Source organism: Schistocerca serialis, chromosome 11 (assembly GCF_023864345.2).
Source record: "Schistocerca serialis cubense isolate TAMUIC-IGC-003099 chromosome 11, iqSchSeri2.2, whole genome shotgun sequence".
Taxonomy (NCBI): Eukaryota; Metazoa; Arthropoda; class Insecta; order Orthoptera; family Acrididae; genus Schistocerca; species Schistocerca serialis.
The window spans coordinates 90732231-90752690 of record NC_064648.1 but is presented as its reverse complement, the minus strand read 5'-3'; the positions used below and the strand labels follow the sequence as shown (position 1 = coordinate 90752690).

Below are 20460 nucleotides of genomic sequence, written 5' to 3'. Positions count from 1 at the left end.
AAAGAAGGATTGTCGGTATGCCTCTGTGTGGGCTTTAATCTCTGTGATTTTATCGTCGTGGTCTTTTCGCGGCATATACGTAGGAGGGAGCAATATACTGCTTGACTCCTCGGTGAAGGTATGTCCTCGAAACTTCAACAAAAGCCCGTACCGAGCTACTGAGCGTCTCTCCTGCAGAGTCTTCCGCTGGAGTTTATCTGTCATCTCCGTAACGCTTTCGCGATTACTAAATGATTCTGTAACGAAGTGCGCTGCTCTCCGTTGGATCTTCTCTATCTCTTCTATCAACCCTATATGGTACGGATCCCACACTACTGAGCAGTATTCAAGCAGTGGGCAAACAAGCGTACTGTAACCTACTTCCTTTGTTTTTGGGTTGCATTTCCTTAGGATTCTTCCAATGAATCTCAGTCTGGCATCTGCTTTACTGACGATCAACTTTATATGATCATTCCATTTTAAATCACTCCTAATGCGTACTCCCAGATAATTTATGGAATTAACTGCTTCCAGTTGCTGACCTCCTATATTGTAGCTAAATGATGAGGGATCTTTCTTTCTATGTATTCACAGCACATTACACTTGTCTACATTGAGATTCAATTGCCATTCGCTGCACCATGCGTCAATTCGCTGCAGATCCTCCTGCATTTCAGTACAATTTTCCAGTGTTACAACCTTTCGATATACCACAGCATGATCTGCAAAAACCCTCAGTGAACTTCCGATGTCATCCACAAGGTCATTTATGTATACCGTGAATAGCAAAGGTCCTACGACACTCCCCTGCGGCACACCTGAAATCACTCTTACTTCGGAAGACTTCTCTCCATTGAGCATGACATGCTGCGTTCTGTTATCTAGGAACTCTTCAATCCAATCACACAATTGGTCCAATAGTCCATATGCTCTTACTTTGTTCATTAAACGACTGTGGGGAACTGTACTGAACAAGCATCTATCTCCATAATCATGTCCTTGTTCTCGAGGGTAGAGCAAATAGTTGATGTAGACTGATTGTATGTGTGTGCTAAATCAGCAACACTCACATCATGATTTTATGTTTCGTTTCTATGACCATTTTCTTTCTCTTATGGTCATCATCTTGCGGCTTTATCTTCGGGTACATTTCTACAAAGGTTGGTAAAATTTGCACACACAGAAGAAACACTTTGTGTGAAAACAAGTTTAGAAAAATGTGTGATCACAAGCTGCACTAAGATGGTAGCAGAAAAACAATCAAACTAAAACTTCAGTACAAACTAGACATTGTACATATTCCTCTGCTGATGTTGAAAGGGGTTTACGTTGTTTGAATGTTTCCCCTGCTGTGCACAAACAGCTGGTGACATCACACTAAATCGTCGTCACTCGTTAAGCAAAGCCATTTCTTTACAATTTGTTTTGTTTGTTATGCGAATTGCGCATTACAGGAGGTGCTCGTTAAGTGAGGTTCCACTGTAATGATAAATGTGGTGTAATTTTTCAGTTATTGTTTATTTTTATGGCACTACATACACAACAAAAATGTGAAAAGTATGTTACAAATCAATATAAAACTTAGTATTCACATTCATCCGGTATCACATTCAGGAAGTGTTGCTCAATGGCTGCTCAATGCACTGCTATCGCTGGGTGTTACAAAAATTGAGACGGAGAGTTGCGACTGTTATGTGGACTGTGTTTGTACCAGATCGTTTTTTTCTCCCTGTGTTTCCAGTTACTGTTAGGTAAGAGTTCACTGACTTTTGTAGCCAATGATTTGAATTTCACATTATATGTAGTGTTGCTATAGAACATCAGAGTTTAATATAATTTGCCTCACTAAATTTATATGCTAAGTAATATAACCAAGCACAGAACCACAATTCAGACAGCATGCAAAATTTGTTACTGAATTCCAGTACTGTTCATTTACTGTAAATACCTGTTTCCGTATTTGTACTGTAGGTAGATGGGGTTGTACAGGCCATCCTCATTCACAAAAGATGTCTCATTTGCACGGCCCAAATTTGTGTAGTCATTAGACGTCGAGTTTAACAAGCAAACCTGTTGAAGAAAGTCAGTTTGAAATCTCTAGAAATAACATTGAAAAGAACAAAATACACAATGTACATGAAGTCCGGGAACACTTTCTATTATTTATTGTACAAGAACTAAACATTGTACAGATGTCATACATACTGCATTTTGAAGAGAAACTGAAAGTTATTTTTACAAACATTCAATACGCGAACCATGAGTGACCTGGCAGACATCAATACAGTAATCGAATTCTTGCCATACCCGTCCCAGCATGGCATCTTCGACTGTGGCAATTGCTTCCCATATTCGCTCTCAGAGCTCTGCTACATCACGGGGTAGAGGCAGTCCATACACCAGATCTTTAATGTGTCCCCACACAAAAAAGGCACACAGAGTGAGATCTGGTGATCGGGGAGGCCATTTAGTGAAACAGCTGTCCCCTTCTGTAGCACAGCCGATCCATCAATGTAGCAGCTCCGTGTTCAGGTATCCGTGAACTTTACGATGAAAATGGGGTGGAGCCCCATCCTGCTGAGAGATGAACTGAGAGTCCGATTGGATTTGAGGCATCAGCCATTGCTACAACATGTCCAAGTAGGAATATCCAGTGACAGTGCTCTTGGCGAAGAAGAATGGCCCATACTATTTTCGACGTGACAAGGCAAAAAAAAAATTTACCTTTTGGAAAATAAACAACCTATGATGCAGCGATATACAATTGGGGGGGGGGGGGGGGGGGGGAGGGGCACAACTTTCAGGGTTTCTCTTCAAAATGACACATGTATGATATCTTGACAATGTTTGGTTCTTGTGCAATGAATAATTGAAAGTGTTCTCAGACTTTCTGTACACCCCGTATATAATAAGATAATGCTTTCTCAGCTTGCGTCACATTTACTTTCCAGTCTTTACTGGCACTATGGGTATCACCAGCATGCTACTTTCGTCAGGTGCATAACTCTTAGTTATACACCAACTATTAATTACAAATTCATGTCAATAGTAAAAATGTTTGTTGCTGGGTGTGACCGTGAGATTATATTCTGAAATATTTCAGCCTGCCCCATGCAAACATATTGTTACAGGCACACAGGGCACAAGAACAGACACAGCAGCATTATTTCTCACAGCTGTTAACATGCCACAGATCTTTAACTGCTAAGAAAACTCATATTTCAACTGATAATACCAACACTAATAGCACAGACACTTTTTGTACAAGCATATTTACTAATCATACAATGAAGGCTTTCACGACCGGATGGTACTGTTGTTTATAATTCTTCCGGGTTATATGGCCGTGGTCCATGGAATACTTCTATTCCTAATGTTTCGTCCAATACTACGTTGGACATCCTCAGAGGTATGGGTGGTCCTGTTGAGTCCTGTCGACTGACGAGTCGGGCGTCGGAGAGCGGCCTAAATACCGAGGAAAGTGGGCGTGGTCTAGCTCGCACATAGTAGCAGAGAGAAAACTAGTCAAAGATAAAAAGTAACTATCGATAATAGTCTGTCATAGATAAAAATCACTTATTGATTCTGTAACGCCACTGTCCATATCTCGCTTAATTTCAAGGCCTCTTCTTTTCTATTAAAATTATCTTCATGTTTATAAATTTCAATAGCCGCCCTATACAGTCGTGGATAACAGTTCGTGGTAGCACTTAAAACTGTAGTTTCAGAAAACTTAACTACATGGTCACCGGACTGAAGTGCATGTTCTGGAATGGCCGATTTATCTATTTTACCCAGTCGGCAAAGACTTTTATGCTCCTTTACCCTCATATTCACACTTCTTTTCATAGTACCAATATAGACCTTGCCCCAGGTACACGGAATTTTATACACACCGCTAGATGATAATGGTGGCCTTCTATCTTTAACAGAATGAAGTACTTGTCCTATTTTTCTGGTAGGTTTGAATACCAGTTTCACTTTATGTTTCAGCAAAATTTTGCCGATTCGATCTGTAACCTTACTAATGAAAGGTAAAGGCACCGTGTTCTTCCATTGTGGAATGTGGGGAAAAAAACTGCAAATTGGCATTCATAAGAAGAAGAACAACACCAAAAGTGCAACAGGAGCCTAATATGTAAGCAATTGTCCATGTAACCTGTAACTACAGTTCAAAACATTACTACTTAATTGAAAATACCAACCACCAGAACTGTTTATAACCTATAGGCACAGTGACAAAAATGTAAATTAAATAGCTAACATATGTACATATTCCAGGCCACTGATGATGCCTTGCAGAAAATAAAGGCGAAACGTTGTGTTTTATTCAGTTGCTGTCAGACGGTCCATAAGTAAAAATTATCAATATACCATAACTCAGGGCTTGTTCCCACGTAGGGAGGACCAGTGGTGATGCCAAAGTGACACCACCTGCTGACACACTGCAACACAGAGATCATCGGAGAGAATATAAGAACTGGCGAGCTGAGATACGAGCAGCAGTGTCAGCGGCCTCGTATCCTGTCAGACCAAAGTGACCAGGAACCCTCATAAACATCACAGTGGCTCCATCAAGAGTGAGCAAGTGAGAGCTTTCCTGGACCTGTTGCACTAAGGGAAGAACAGTGTGCAGCACACAGAGGCTTTGAAGGACACAGAGTGTCTGAGCAGATGTACTTCGTGGCCTGATACAGCGCAAAGAGCTCTGCTGTAAATATTGAGCAGCATGCCGGGAGCTTATACCAAATAGCGTCGGTGACAATGACGAAGGCACACCCGACACCACAGTCAGTCAGAGAGCCGTCAGTGTACACAAAGATACAGTCGCACAGTTCCACGCGAAGGTCGTGAAACAGAACGTGATAAAGTGAGGCCGGAGTAGGGTCCTTAGGAAGTGAATGAAGGGCGAGATGAACACGGGCCACCCCACAAAGCTGAGGACACGAAGCCACCAGGAAAGATGCAAATAGCATGAAGTTAAGCTGTCAGAGTAAGATCCGAAAGCAAACTCCAGGAGGTAACAGAACAGGGACGCACCCAGTACTAGAGATAAAAGAAGTCACTGAAGAAGGAGGCACAGGATGGGTGGCCACGCACGGCAGACAAACGCCACGCATATCTGTTGGGGAGAAAGTCACGGTGGTAGGACAGATGTAGTTCGGCAGCTTCTGCATACAGACTTTCAACCGGGCTAGAGTAAAAGGTACCAGCGGCCAAACAGATGCCACGATGGTGGACAGTATTGAGAGGGCATAAGAAGGACGGTGTGCAGATGCATAAACGAAACACCCACAGTCTAGTTTCGAAAAGACATGGGACCGGTACAAACAGAGAGCGGTGGTTCAATCTGCACCCCAGGAAGTACCACTGAGGACATGTAGGACACCGAGGAACTGCATACAGCAGGCTGCCAGGTAAGACACGTGGGAGGACCGAGAGAGTTTTGCCAGAAACATAGCCAAAGCCTTGCAGACAAACAAAAATTATGCGAAGCGAAATGTAGTGTGAGAAGGGCTATGTGAGAGACGTTCAATGAATTCGAAAGTAAAGTTCTATGTACTGACTTGGCAGAAAATCCTAAGAAATTTTAGTCTTATGTCAAAGCAGTAGTTAAATCAAAACAAAATGTCCAGACACTCTGTGACCAAAATAGTACTGAAACAGAGGATGACAGACTAAAGGCCGAAATACTAAATGTCTTTTCCCAAAGCTGTTTCACAGAGGAAGACTGCACTGTAGTTCCTTCTCTAGATTGTCGCACAGATGACAAAATGGTAGATATCCAAATAGACGACAGAGGGATAGAGAAACAATTAAAATCACTCAAAAGAGGAAAAGCCGCTGGATCTGATGAGATACCAGTTCGATTTTACACAGAGTACGCGAAGGAACTTGCCCCCCTTCTTGCAGCGGTGTACCATAGGTCTCTAGAAGAGCGTAGCATTCCAAAGGATTTGAAAAGGGCACAGGTCATCCCCATTTTCAAGAAGGGACGTTGAATAGATGTGCAGAACTATAGACCTATATCTCTAACGTCTATCAGTTGTAGAATTTTGGAACACGTATTATGTTCGAGTATAATTACTTTTCTGGAGACTAGAAATCTACTCTGTAGGAATCAGCATGGGTTTCGAAAAAGACAGTCGTGTGAAACCCAGCTCGTGCTATTCGTCCACGAGACTCAGAGGGCCATAGACATGGGTTCCCAGGTAGATGCCGTGTTTCTTAACTTCCACAAGGCGTTCGATACAGTTCCCCACAGATGTTTACTGAACAAAGTAAGAGCATATGGACTATCAGACCAATTATGTGATTGGATTGAAGAGTACCTAGATAACAGAACGCAGCATGTCATTCTCAATGGAGAGAAGTCTTACGAAGTAAGAGTGATTTCAGGTGTGCCGCAGGGGAGTGTCGTAGGACCGTTGCTATTCACGGTATACATAAATGACCTTGTGGATGACATCGGAAGTTCACTGAGGCTTTTTGCAGATGATGCTGTGGTGTATCGAGAGGTTGTAACAATGGAAAATTGTACTGAAATGCAGGAGGATCTGCAGCGAATTGACGCATGGTGCAGCGAATGGCAATTGAATCTCAATGTAGACAAGTGTAATGTGCTGTGAATACATAGAAAGAAAGATCCCTCATCATTTAGCTACAATATAGGAGGTCAGCAACTGGAAGCAGTTAATTCCATAAATTATCTGGGAGTACGCATTAGGAGTGATTTAAAATGGAATGATCATATAAAGTTGATCGTCAGTAAAGCAGATGCCAGACTGAGATTCATTGGAAGAATCCTAAGGAAATGCAACCCAAAAACAAAGGAAGTAGGTTACAGTACGTTTGTTCGCCCACTGCTTGAATACTGCTCAGTAGTGTGGGATCCGTACCATATAGGGTTGATAGAAGAGATAGAGAAGATCCAACAGAGAGCAGCGCACTTCGTTACAGAATCATTTAGTAATCGCGAAAGCATTACGGAGATGACAGATAAACTCCAGCAGAAGACTCTGCAGGAGAGACGCTCAGTAGCTCGGTACGGGCTTTTGTTGAAGTTTCGAGGACATACCTTCACCGAGGAGTCGCCTTCCTACGTATATGTCGCGAAAAGACCACGACGATAAAATCACAGAGATTAAAGCCCACACAGAGGCATTCCGACAATCCTTCTTTCCACGAATAATATGAGACTGGAATAGAAGGGAGAACCGATAGAGGTACTCAAGGTACCCTCCACCACACACTGTCAGGTGGCTTGCGGAGTATGGATGTAGATGTAGATGTAGATGTAGAAGAAAACCGAAAGCCACTTTTGACGTTCCACGAGTAAAGACGATTGAGCCATAGCTGAAGAGAAACATAATAGATGGTAAAATCACCAACAAACAGGAAGTCAGAGATTTCCGGCGGAAGACAAGCCATTATAGGGTTAATGGCGATAGCAAATAGGACGACGCTGAGGATAGAATGATTATGCGCACCGTTTTCCCGCATAAAGGTGTGCGACAGAGCAGAAGCCGCACGTTTATTCCTTGACTTGCGCCATAGGGTTGTGGGGTTTCAGGTTCGGCTGAATAGGTCAGGGGTTCACTACACTCAGCTGGCGGCTAGACGGGTAGCGGAGGGTGTGTGGCGTGGACTAGGCGGTTTTTTAGGTTAGAAGGCCACGGGAAAGTACGGGGTGGGCTGCAATCTCAAAGGGTGCATGGCAAATACAGGATGTGCTTGGAGCAAGGAACAGTCGGAATTGTAGTTGTAAATTGTTGTAGTTGTGCTGGGAAAGCCCCTGAGCTACAAGCACTAATACAAAGCACAGAAGCTGAAATCGTTATAGATACAGAAAGCTGGCTAAAGCCTGAAATAAGTTCTGCAGAAATTTTTACGAAGTCTCAGACGGTGTTCAGGAAAGATAGATTAGGCAGAATTGGTGGTGGAGTGTTTGTGTCTGTCAGTAGTGGTTTACCTTGTAGTGAAGTCGAGGTTGATACTCCGTGCGAATTGGTATGGGTGGGGCTTATACTTAACAGCCGAAATAAGTTAATAATTGGCTCCTTCTACCGACCCCCAGACTCCGATGATATAGTTGCAGAACAGTTCAGAGAAAATTTGAGTCTCGTAACAAATAAATATCCCACTCATACGGTTATAGTTGGTGGGGACTTCAACCTTCCCTCGATATGTTGGCAAAAATACTTGTTCAAGACCAGTGGTAGGCAGAAAACATCTTCCGAGATTGTCCTAAATGCTTTCTCCGAAAATTATTTCGAGCAGTTAGTCCACGAACCCACGTGAATTGTAAATGGTTGCGAAAACACACTTGACCTCTTAGCCACCCACAATCCAGAGCTAATAGAGACCATCGTGACTGATACAGGGATTAGTGATCACAGGGTCGTTGTAGCTAGGCTCAATACCATTTCTTCCAAATCCACCAGAAACAAACGGAAATAATTTTATTTAAAAAAAGCGGGTAAAGTGTCACTAGAAGCCTTCCTAAGAGACAATCTCCATTCCTTCCGAACTGTCTATGCAAATGTAGATGAGATGTGGCTCAAATTCAAAGATATAGTAGCAACAGCAATTGAGAGATTCATACCTCATAAATTGGTAAGAGATGGAGCTGATCCCCCATGGTACACAAATCAGGTCCGAACGCTGTTGCAGGGGCAACGGAAAAAGCATGCAAAGTTCAGAAGAACGCGAAATCCCGAAGATTGGCTAAAATTTACAGACGTGCGAAATTTGGCATGGACTTCAATGCGAGATGCCTTTAATAGGTTCCACAACGAAACATTGTCTCGAAATTTGGTAGAAAATCCGAAGAAATTCTGGTCGTATGTAAAGTACACAAGCGGCAAGACGCAGTCAATACCTTCGCTGCGCAGTGCCGATGGTACTGTTACCACCGACTGTGCCGCTAAAGCGGAGTTACTGAACGGAGTTTTCCAAAATTCCTTCACCAGGGAAGACGAATGGAATATTCCAGAATTTGAAACATGAACAGCTGCTAGCATGAGTTTCTTAGAAGTAGATACCTTAGGGGTTGCGAAGCAACTCAAATCGCTTGATACAGGCAAGTCTTCAGGTCCAGATTGTATACCGATTAGGTTCCTTTCAGATTACACTGATACAATAGCTCCCTACTTAGCAATCATGTACAACCGCTCGCTCACCGATAGATCTGTACCTACAGATTGGAAAATTGCGCAGGTCGCACCAGTGTTTAAGAAGGGTAGTAGGAGTAATCCATCAACCTACAGACCTATGTCATTGACGTCGGTTGGCAGTAGGGTTTTGGAGCATATAAGGTATGCAAACATTATGAATCACTTCGAAGGGAATGATCTATTGATACGTAATCAGCATGGTTTCAGAAAACATCATTCTTGTGCAACGCAGCTAGCTCTTTATTTGCACGAAGTAATGGCCGCTATCAACAGGGGATCTCAGGTTGATTCCGTATTTCTGGATTTCCGGAAGGCTTTTGACACCGTTCCTCACATGCAACTTCTAATCAAGTTGCGGGCCTATGTGGTATCGTCTCAGCTGTGCGACTGGATTCGTGATTTCCTGTCAGGAAGGTCACAGGTTGCAATTCGTAGTAATAGACAGCAAATCATCGAGTAAAACTGAAGTGATATCAGGTGTTCCCCAGGGAGGCGTCCTGGGACCTCTGCTGTTCCTGATCTGTATAAATGACCTGGGTGACAATCTGAGCAGTTGTCTTAGGTTGTTCGCAGATGATGCTGTAATTTACCGTCTAGTAAGGTCAACCGAAGACCAGTATCAGTTGCAAAGCGATTTAGAAAATATTGCTGTATGGTGTGGCAGGTGGCAGTTGACGCTAAATAATGAAAAGTGTGAGGTGATCCACATGAGTTCCAAAAGAAATCTGTTGGAATTCGATTACTCGATAAATAGTACAATTCTCAAGGCTGTCAATTCAACTAAGTACCTGGGTGTTAAAATTACGAACAACTTCAGTTGGAAAGACCACATAGATAATATTGTGGGGAAGGCGAGCCAAAGGTTGCGTTTCATTGGCAGGACACTTAGAAGATACAACAAGTCCACTAAAGAGACAGCTTACACTACACTCGTTCGTCCTGTTAGAATATTGCTGCGCGGTGTGGGATCCTTACCAGGTGGAATTGACGGAGGACATCGAAAGGGTGCAAAAAAGGGCAGTTCGTATTGTATTATCACGTAATAGGGGAGAGAGTGTGGCAGATATGATACGAGAGTTGGGATGGAAGTCATTAAAGCAAAGACGTTTTTCGTCGGGGTGAGATCTATTTACGAAATTTCAGTCACCAACTTTCTCTTCGTAATGCGAAAATATTTTGTTGCGCCCAACCTACATAGGTAGGAATGATCACGAAAATAAAATAAGAGAAATGAGAGCTCGAACAGAAAGGTTTAGGTGTTCGTTTTTCCCGCACGCTGTTCGGGAGTGGAATGGTAGAGAGATAGTATGATTGTTGTTCGATGAACCCTCTGCCAAGCTCTCAAATGTGAATTGCATAATAGTCATGTAGATGTAGATGTACCTCGAAAGCTCGGTCTTTTAAAAATTCTTGAAGGAAATGGGGCAGGTAGCCACGAAAGCCCCACATGTAGAGTGTACAGAGGATACCCGTCCTGCAGCAGGTGTTGTCGGCTTTTCTCATCCAAAAACGTGGCCACAGTCTGGGATTTCCGCAGAAAACCATTCGAGACACGGGTGGACAAAGTGACTAGACGGTCAACTGCAAAATGCCGCACACCAAATCCGTACTGGGCATCGGTTAGTAAATGTGAGACTCGAGTCACCGTATCACCTGGGCACGAATCGTACCTTCCAACACATTGCAAACACAACTGGTGAGGGAAATGGGGCAGTAGCTAGAAAGAAGGTATGAGCTTAGGTATGGGTATGACAGTGGCTTCACACCAGCATCTGGGAAATAAGCCCACTGCCCAGATGCGGTTGTACATATTAAGCAGAAAGTATTCGCCCACAAGAGAATGGTGCTGCAACATCCGAATGTGAACAGCGTCTGGCCCCAGGGTGGAGGATCGGGATGAAGCGAGAGCACGATCTAGCTCGGTCACAGTAAAGGTGGTACTGTATCACTCGTGATTACAGAAGATAAGGGTACCGCCCGAGCATCCTGCATTCGTTTCCGATGGAGGAAGGCAGGGTGATAGTGGGTGGAACTCCAAATCTCTGCAAAATAGTGGTCCGAGGTGTTGGAGATAGCAATAGGGTCCACAATGAGATCATTTGCTACTGTCAGGCCAGAAATTGGGCAACGTATCTTGGTCGCTGAGAGCCACTGGAGGTTTGCCCACATGATGGAAGAGGGATTGGGACTGTTAAAAGAAGTAGTGAATAAAATCAAGCTAGCTTTTTGCTACCCCAAAGAACGCGACGACACTGTGCGTGCACCTGTTTATAATGAAAGCAGTTTGCCATCGTAGAATGATTGTTAAAAATGCAGAGAGCAAGGGACCGAGATATGTTGTGGTAAAGAAAAACTCTGAGGAATGGAATGTTCTGTGGTGCTAGGGATAAAGTTTCTAAGATATTCCACCTGGTCATCACAACTGGGGAAATGTCGTTCATCACAGGTCGCCACGGAGGAGTAAAGCCTCTAGGCGGCCTTAATAAGATGCCATTTTGATGTGCACGGAGGTCGGGTAGAAGTCAGAAAATGGATAGTGCACAGGAGACGGTCGCTCGAGTACGTGTCAGAGAGAACAGACCACTCAATACGATGGGTAAGCTGGGCAGTGTAGAACGATAGGTCCAAATGGGAACAGGTGTGTACGGAGTCTGAAAGGGACGTGGGTGCTCCGGTGTTAAAGGCAGAAAAGATTAACTCGATTAAGAAGAGGGCGCCTCTCAGACAGGTTGTGGGACGACCCCAAAAGGGATTATGCACATTAAAGTCACCGAGAAGCAGAAAGCGGTGAGGTAGCTGCCCAATAAGCTAGAAGAAGTCTTCCCTGGTGGCATCGTATGACAGAGGGGTGTAAACGGTACAAAATGGAAAAGGCCAAGTGAGGAAGAAAACGTGAAATGCAACAGCTCGAAGGCGGGTAGTCAGGGAGACAGGTCGATTACGAACGTCATCCTGTACGAGCAGCACGACCCATTCATGATACGGAATGCCAACCTCGGGCGGAGGGGGGGGGGAAGTAGGGGGGGGAGGGGGGGGGGAGGGGGAGGGGAGGTCAAAATGGACCAGGATGAAATGTGAGAATTCAAAGCGGTTGTGAAGATGCAATTTTGTTTTCTGGAGGTAGAGAAGAAGTGGACACTGCCATTCTAAGAGCAGTCGTAAATCCTCTCCGTCACATCGGAGGAGAGACGTGACGAGGAAAAAATGAAGGGGTGTCCCGTCGGCGGCTGCCGAGTGCCAGTCTTCGAAGACTCGATGCTACAGGGCAAAGAGGCAGGAGGATCCCGCTCCACAACGTCTACAGAAGAGTCAGCATTCTTCTGCTGTCGGCCTACAGAGACCAGGGCAGAAAAACAGTTGGTGGTGCACGGAGGCCAGCAGGGCAAGGGTATCGTGTGGCATTACCCTCGAAGAGGATCTTTGAGTCGCCGAAGGAGAAGTCTGTTTGCCTTTGTTTGACTTCTTGCAGCCTTTCTGCTTATCAGAGGATTACTCAGGTGTTGGTTGGCCGGAGGGATGTAGGACATCTTCACGAGAGTATTCCTCCTGTCGTTCCCAGCCTGACGGCCGTGTAGCTGGTGACTTCACCCCACGAGGCGAGAGTTCGGTGGTGTGTCGCACAGCTGGAGGAGGAGACGGGGACGCTACCACGATGCTGGGAGATTTCACAACCTCGTCGCTAAATTTGAGGTCACGTCTGCACGGCCACATTCTTTGTGGAACGAGATGTAGCAAAAAACAGTACTGTAGGTACCAGACGATAGAACGCGGGGCTTCCGACTAACCGACAACTTGCGAGTGAGTGGCTCAGGCACTACTTCCCTTTACCCAGATCTCCCGGACAGCCCACTCGTAGAGATAGACGGGACAATCGTAGGAGGAAGCGGCACGGTTGCCACTGCAGTCGACGCAGCGGGGAGGAGGTGGCAGGCAACTGCACTCGTGAGCATCCCTACCACAGGTTACACATTTGGCGGGGTGTCGACAGGAGTCAAGTGTGGTCGTAATAGTGACACTGGTAGCAGTGCGTCAGGTTCAGAATGTACACTCTGACGGTGATAACTTCATAATCAGCTTCGATCTTTGACGGAAGAACCGCTCCATCAAAAGTGAGAAAGAGAGTGCGTGTGGGCACTAAACACGTATCTACTTTTTTCATCACCCAACGGACGGCAATGACACCCTGATCGTAGAGGTACGTTTGGATTTCTGCCTCTGTCAGACCGTCAAGCAGCCTAGGGTAAATAACACCATAGGAAGAATTCGGCATTTGACGGGCTTCGACACGAACAGGATAGCCGTGGAGGAGCGATGCTCCAAACAGTTGTCAGTGCTCGAGAATAAGTAGTATTCTCCAAAATCAGAGTGCCACTGCGTAAACGAGAGCAGAATTTCGCAGGGCCAGGAATTGCATCAACTCCTTTCTGAATAATAAACAGATTTACCACAGCGAAGGACTGACCGTCTTCAGTACAGGAAACCACGAGGAACCTCGACGCAGGTGGGAGGACCTCTGAATCGTTAGCCTCATTCCATTAACATTTCGTAGCCATTAACTGTGAAGATGATTGGCTAAGTGTGAGAAAATCCCCCACGATTGCCAACGTCTTCAACGGCGCGCTCCTTCCAACTGGGGTAGGTGACTGTTCTCACCTCAGGTCACACCACCGAAACACGTGACAGAGGAACCGATTGGCGATTTGGGAAGGTAGCATCTCGGGCAATCACTCCTCCCTGGGCCCGGCCCGTATCATGGGGTTCGTGCGAACCGCACCCGTCAACCCAGGGCTGGGAATTACGCGTTACCCAGACACCCGTTACACATCAGATACGTGAGCCGGCCTTCAGGAGCGCACAGAGAGGAACGAAAAAAAAAAAAAAAAAAAAAAAAAAAAAAAATAGGAACATCAAACACTGGAGTGGAGGAAGGGTAGGAGAAGGTGAACAAAGAAAGAAAAAAGGAACAGTGGAGAATATTCTGATACCGACTACCAAAAATGCAGAATACATTTCCAAAAGCAGCCCAGACATGTTCCTCAAGGAAGGGGAAAAAGAACAGCAAGAGGTCAGACACGCAGCACGGAAGTGAAAAGATGCTGGGGTCTCGTGGTAGCCGAGCAAGAACCTGCCAAAGAGCGACGAGCCCCCTACTGGGTGCAAATGGTTTGTTCACATATATAATGACTGGTTTACAGTTTTAGGGTTGTATCTTAAGCCATTCCAGAACTAGAGGAGCCTGATTTCTGCCTAAAATACTAAAAAAACGTTATTCACAGCAGTCACAAATTCAATAAGTAGTTTTAAGTTTATTTAATCTACATTAAAAATAAAGAACTTAAGATTTGAAAATTTTTGCATTTATGTAAAATTTTCTGCAGAATTCAAATATTGTATCAGATTTGTTGTAATCACCTTATGAAGTCATTTTAGCCTTTCTTTTAAATGTCCACAACTTAAATTGCGTATCACTATTTGCAGACGGGTAGTTGCAGCGTCCCAGTATTTTGGCTTGCATCGTCGGAAAGAGAGGAAAGTTTCTTTGAAACAGACTTAAAAAATCTTTGGCGAAATGAGATTTACACTCATCATCATCAGTTATCTGCTATATTAGCAGGTCCTTTGCCCCTCCATTTTCTGCGATCCATTGCTTCCTTCTTAAGGCTGCTGTATGTTGTACCGTCCATCATGTCATCCCGTATCTGGAATCTCTTTCTTCCTCGCTTCCTTTTCCCTTCTACATAACCTTCTAAAACTGTTTTTATCAGTCCGTCATTCTTTCTTAATATATGCCCAATCCAATTTCTTTTTCTTCTCTTTATTACATCTAGTAACTGTCTTTTCTCTCCCACTCTTCTCAGTACCTCTTTATTTTTTACTCTGTCCATCCAACTTATTCTTTCCATCTTCCGCCATGTCCAGATCTCAAAAGCCTCCAGCCTTTCTCTGTCTTTTTTCCTCATAGTCCATGTTTCAGCGCCATATAGAAGAACACTCCATACAAGACATTTTATGAGTCTCTTTCTGAGTTCTCTGTCCAGACCGCTGCAGAAGATTCTCCTTTTCTTATAAAACGCCTCTTTTGCCATTGCTATCCTTGTTTTAATTTCTGTTGTGCACTTCCAGTCGGTGTCTATCCTGCTTCCAAGATACTTAAAATTTTGCACCTGTTCTAGTGTTTCTCCATTCAGCACAATTTTTATTTCCTTATTTCCTCCTATTGCCAATACTTTTGTTTTATTTGTGTTAATTTTCATTCCATATTTTTTTCCGTTAGTTGCAATGGTGTCCACCAAATCCTGTAATTCTTTTTCCCCTGTGGCTAGAAGGACCATGTCATCAGCAAATCTCAAGCACCCTACTCTTCTTCCTCCAATTTCTACTCCTTTGTCATCTAATGAGCATTGGTCAATCATATTTTCCAAGTACAGGTTGAAAAGAGTAGGTGATAAACAGCATCCTTGTCTTACTCCTTTCCCTAGTCTGATCCAGTTTGTACTTTCTGCTCTCACTATAACTAAAACTTTTTGATTAAGATATAATGAGTTTATAAGTCTTCTGGTTTTCCAGTCCACTCTCTTTTCCCTCATAATAGTCGCCAGCTTGTCCCAAACCACATTGTCAAATGCCTTTTCTAAATCGATGAAGCACATATATAGGTCTCTTCCTTTTTCAATAAACCTTTCTCCCAAGATTCGTAGGAGCCCTATTGCATCTCTGGTGCCCGTATTTCGTCTAAAGCCAAACTGCTCCTTGCCGAGATTCTCCTCTATTACTTTTTCAAGTCTTTTATTAATTATTCTTAACATCACTTTGGCTGCATGTGAAATGAGGCTGACTGTCCTGTGCTCGCTGCATTTCTTGGTTCCTTGTTTTTTTCGGTAATGGAATCATTACTGTTGTCAAAAAGTCCTCAGGCCATTCACCACTGTCATATATTTTATTACATAACCTCAATATTTCTCTTATTCCATTGTGGTTCAAGCATTTTAGTATTTCTCCCGGTATTGTATCTGTACCTACTGCTTTGCCATTTTTCATTGCAGCAATGGCAGCCTTTACTTCTTCCATTATGATGGTCGGTCCTTTCTCGTCATCACTTACACTGTTGTGTGATTCAAGCTCCAGAGTTTCTGGTTTGCTATTTGTGTCATATAGCTCTTTTATATATTCTTCCCATCTCTGGAGGACATCGTCACGATCTTTGTACACTACCTCTTCGTCTTTACTCAAAATTTCCATAGTAGCACTTCCTGCTCTGTTTTGTTCCCATGTCATAGTCTCTACTCTGTTGTATAGTAAGTCGTATCTTCCCTTCCTGTCCAGTTCTTCAATTTCATCACATTCCTCTTTTAGCCATTTTTTCCTAGCTTGCTCTGTTTCTCTTCGCAGTTCGTTATTTAACCTTCGGTATATCTTTCTTGCATCTTCAGTGTTCTTGTTTTTCAATTTTCTTCTCTCCTCCATCTTGGAAATCATTTCTTGTGTGACCCATGGTTTTTTTTACCTTTTCCCTTTTACATATCCTACATTTTGCTGTCCTGCTTTAATGATTCCTTCTTTCAGCATATTCCAGTACTCGTTGGCATTGTCAGGTGCTTCTTTGTCTCGTAATGTGTTTAGAAAGTCCCGAGACAGCATTTATGTAATTTGTTCTTTGTTGGACCTTATCTTCTCTAGATCCCACTTCTTCACCATTGTCGCCTTTTTCAGTTTTTTCATTCTTATTTCTATTTCTGCCATAAGTAAGTTGTGGTCACTGTTAATATCTGCACCTGGTAATGTGTGCACCTTCTTGATTCCATTCCTGTATCTTTCTTCTACCAGTATAAAATCGATTTGGTTTCTGTATTTATCCCCGAGTGATTTCCAAGTGTATAGCCTCCTCTTATGGTTCTCGAACCATGTGTTTGCTGCTATCAGCTGCCTTTCCCTGCAGAAGTCAATTAACCATTCACCTCTGTCATTTCTCTTTCCAAGACCATGACTGCCTACTATGTTTCCCTCTTTCCCTTCTCCCACAATGGCGTTCCAGTCTCCCATTACTATTTTGCAGCATTTTTTATTTTCGTCCATTATTCTCTCTATTACATTGTACGTTTCCTCTACAATTTGGTCATCATGTTCTGAAGTTGGCATATACACCTGGACAATCAGTAAATCTTTTTGTGCTCCTTTCAGCCTTACACCAATAACCCGGTCATTTGCATAGTCTACATATTCCACACATTTAGCGAATTCCTTTGTCATAATCATTCCTACTCCATTAATTCCTTTTACTTCTCCTCCCGAGTAGTAGAATATATATTCATCTGACTGCAACTCTCCATGTCCATTCCATCTTACCTCAGCAACTCCTACGAGGTCCATATGATTCTTTCCATCTCTCTTTTAAGGTTTTCTAGTTTTCCTGCTTGTAGCAGAGTTCTGACATTCCAGGTACCAATTCTCGTTTTGATTTTTTGCCTCCTTTCAAGTTGTCCCCCCCGGACATCCGAATGGGAGACTATTTTACCTCTGGACACTGATTTAACATGAGAGGAAGCCATTTTTTGTGCATAAAATGGAGACTGCATTATGCAGGGAAGATAATCTGTGGTGGTATTCCGTTGCCTTCCGCAGTTCTGGAGGCCGCCCCTAACATGGGATACAGACGCCTTTTGCAGCCGCCCGCTCCGGGTCAGACGCTGCATGAGAAGTATAGGTTGGAAAATGAAAGACCCCTAGCCCTCGAAACCTAATAGCGTCAGGGTCGGAAAAGAACAAGAGCTGGCCGAGGGTGGCCAGACAGGAAAGATAAAAGTGAGGAGCCTGGCATAAGTAAGTGGAAGCAATGCCAGGACTCAGCTCGGGGCCCCGTGGTCGCCAGCCACATATCACTAGGTGTGACTCCCTGAGGAGGAGATTTACACTAGTGGTCATAAAAACAATATTTAGGGCACAGTAACAAATTATTCCATTTTTACACACAGAAACAAAAATTTATCCAAAATAAAAACCACATTTACACGTGCAGGAATAGAAATTTGTTCACCTAATTATCTACAAATACAATTTCGGCTACAGCAATGGAAAATCCAGGATAAAGTGTAACAATATTATGAAAAGGATAGTTGCTACTCACCATACAGCGGAGATGCTGAATAGCAGATAGGCACAACAAAAAGACTGCCAGATAAAGAGCTTTTGGCCAACAAGACCTTCATCAGAGATAGAATTAAAACACACACACATTCACACAAATGCAACTAACTCACACATGACTGCAATCTCTGGCTGCTGAGGCCACACTATAGTTGCACCTATCTGTGACTCAGCATCTCTGCTGTATGGTGAGTAGCAACTACCCTTTCCATAATTTAGACTACAAACTATGCTAAAAATAAATTAGCTACAAACTACTCCTTTTCTATTTATCAATTTTTGTCTACTAAAATTTGATATTGCCTGTCCGTCACTGTTGTCGGTTGTACTATGGTACGTAACATATATTTTTAAATGGGATCCGACAAATATCATATCTATCTGGCCAATAAAAAAATACTGTTGGACCTGCTGAGTGCATAAATCTAATTCTGGCATCTCCCTGATCAAAATTTATAATTTCAATATGACCAATATACCAATCAGAATCGTGTTTACAGTAAACAAATGAATTTATTTTCAAGGGTTCTGCAATATGTGTTTCCCCATCAGAAAAGTTAAATTGTAAAGCATAGTTACTAACACTGGTAACTCTTTTTGCAGCCAGAGTATTGGTTGATGAATTTATCAACTGGTGGACACTTCTGGTGCCAGCCACAGTTTTCAATTTTGTAAACCACTGTTGCAGATTAGTTCTCGTAAAACTCTTACTTCTACACTACTGGCCATTAAAAATGCTACATCAAGAAGAAATGCAGATGATAAACGGGTATTCATTGGACAAATATATTATACTAGAGCTGACATGTGATTACATTTTCACACAATTTGGGTGCACAGATCCTGAGAAATCAGTACCCAGAGCGACCACCTCTGGCCGTAATAACGGCTTTGATACACCTGGGCACTGAGTCAAACAGAGCCTGGATGGCGTGTACATTTACAGCTGCCCATGCACCTTCAACACGATACCACAGTTCATCAAGAGTAGTGACTGGTGTATTGTGACGAGCCAGTTGCGCGGCCACCATCGACCAGACGTTTTCAATTAGTGAGAGATCTGGAGAATGTGCTGGCCAGGGCAGCAGTCGAACATTTTCTGTGTCCAGAAATGCCCGTACAGGACCTGCAACATGCGGTTGTGCATTATCCTGCTGAAATGTAGGGTTTCGCAGGGATTGAATGAAGGGTAGAGCCACGGGTCACAACGCATCTGAAATGTAACGTCCACTGTTCAAAGTGCCACCAATGCGAACAAGAGGTGACCGAGACGTGTAACTGATGGCACCCCATACCATCACGCCGGGTGATACGCCAGTATGGCGATGACGAATACACGCTTCCAATGTGCGTTCACCGCAATGTCGCCAAACACGGGTGTGACGATCAGGATGCTGTAAACAGAACCTGGAGTCATCCGAAAAAATGAGGTTTTGCCATTCGTGCACCCAGGTTCGTCGTCGAGTACACCATCGCAGGCGCTCCTGTCTGTGATGCAGCGTCAAGGGCAACTGCACCCACGGTCTCCGAGCTGATAGTCCATGCTGCTGCAAACGTCGTCGAACTGTTCGTGCAGATGGCTGTTGTCTTGCAAATGTCCCCATCTGTTGACTCAGGGATCGAGACGTGGCTGCACGATCTGTTACAGAAGTGTGGATAAGATGCCTGTCATGTCGACTGCTAGTGATACAAGGCCGTTGGGATCCAGTACGGAGTTCCATATTACCCTCCTGAACCGACCGATTCCATATTCTGCTAACAGTCATTGGATCTCGACCAACGCAAGCAGCAATGTCGCAATACGATAAACCGCAATCGCGATAGGCTATATTCTGACCTTTATCAAAGTCGGAAACGTGATGGTACACATTTCTCCTCCTCACACGAGGCATCACAACAACGTTTCACCAGGCAACACCAATCAACTGCTGTTTGTGTATAAGAAATCGGTTGGAAAATTTCCTCATGCAAGCACGTTGTAGGTGTCGCCACCAGCACCAATTTTGTGTCATGCTCTGAAAAGCTAATCATTTGCATATCACAGCATCTTCTTTCTGTCGGTGAAATTTCGCGTCTGTAGCACGTCATCTTCGTGGTGTAGCAATTTTAATAGCCAGTAGAGTAAATACAAAAAAACAGATTTTAGAAAATATCTCTCTGCAAA

At 43.7% G+C, this 20460-nt stretch overlaps 1 protein-coding gene across 1 annotated transcript in view; it reads right to left on the bottom strand.

The window, feature by feature from the left end:
* LOC126427171 (cation-dependent mannose-6-phosphate receptor-like) overlaps positions 1 to 20460 on the bottom strand; it is a 133585-nt gene that overhangs the window by 71331 nt on the left and 41794 nt on the right. The window contains exon 3 of the mRNA XM_050089398.1: positions 1928 to 2049. Coding sequence (XP_049945355.1) covers positions 1928 to 2049 — 122 coding nt within the window. The remainder of the gene's footprint in view (positions 1 to 1927; positions 2050 to 20460) is intronic.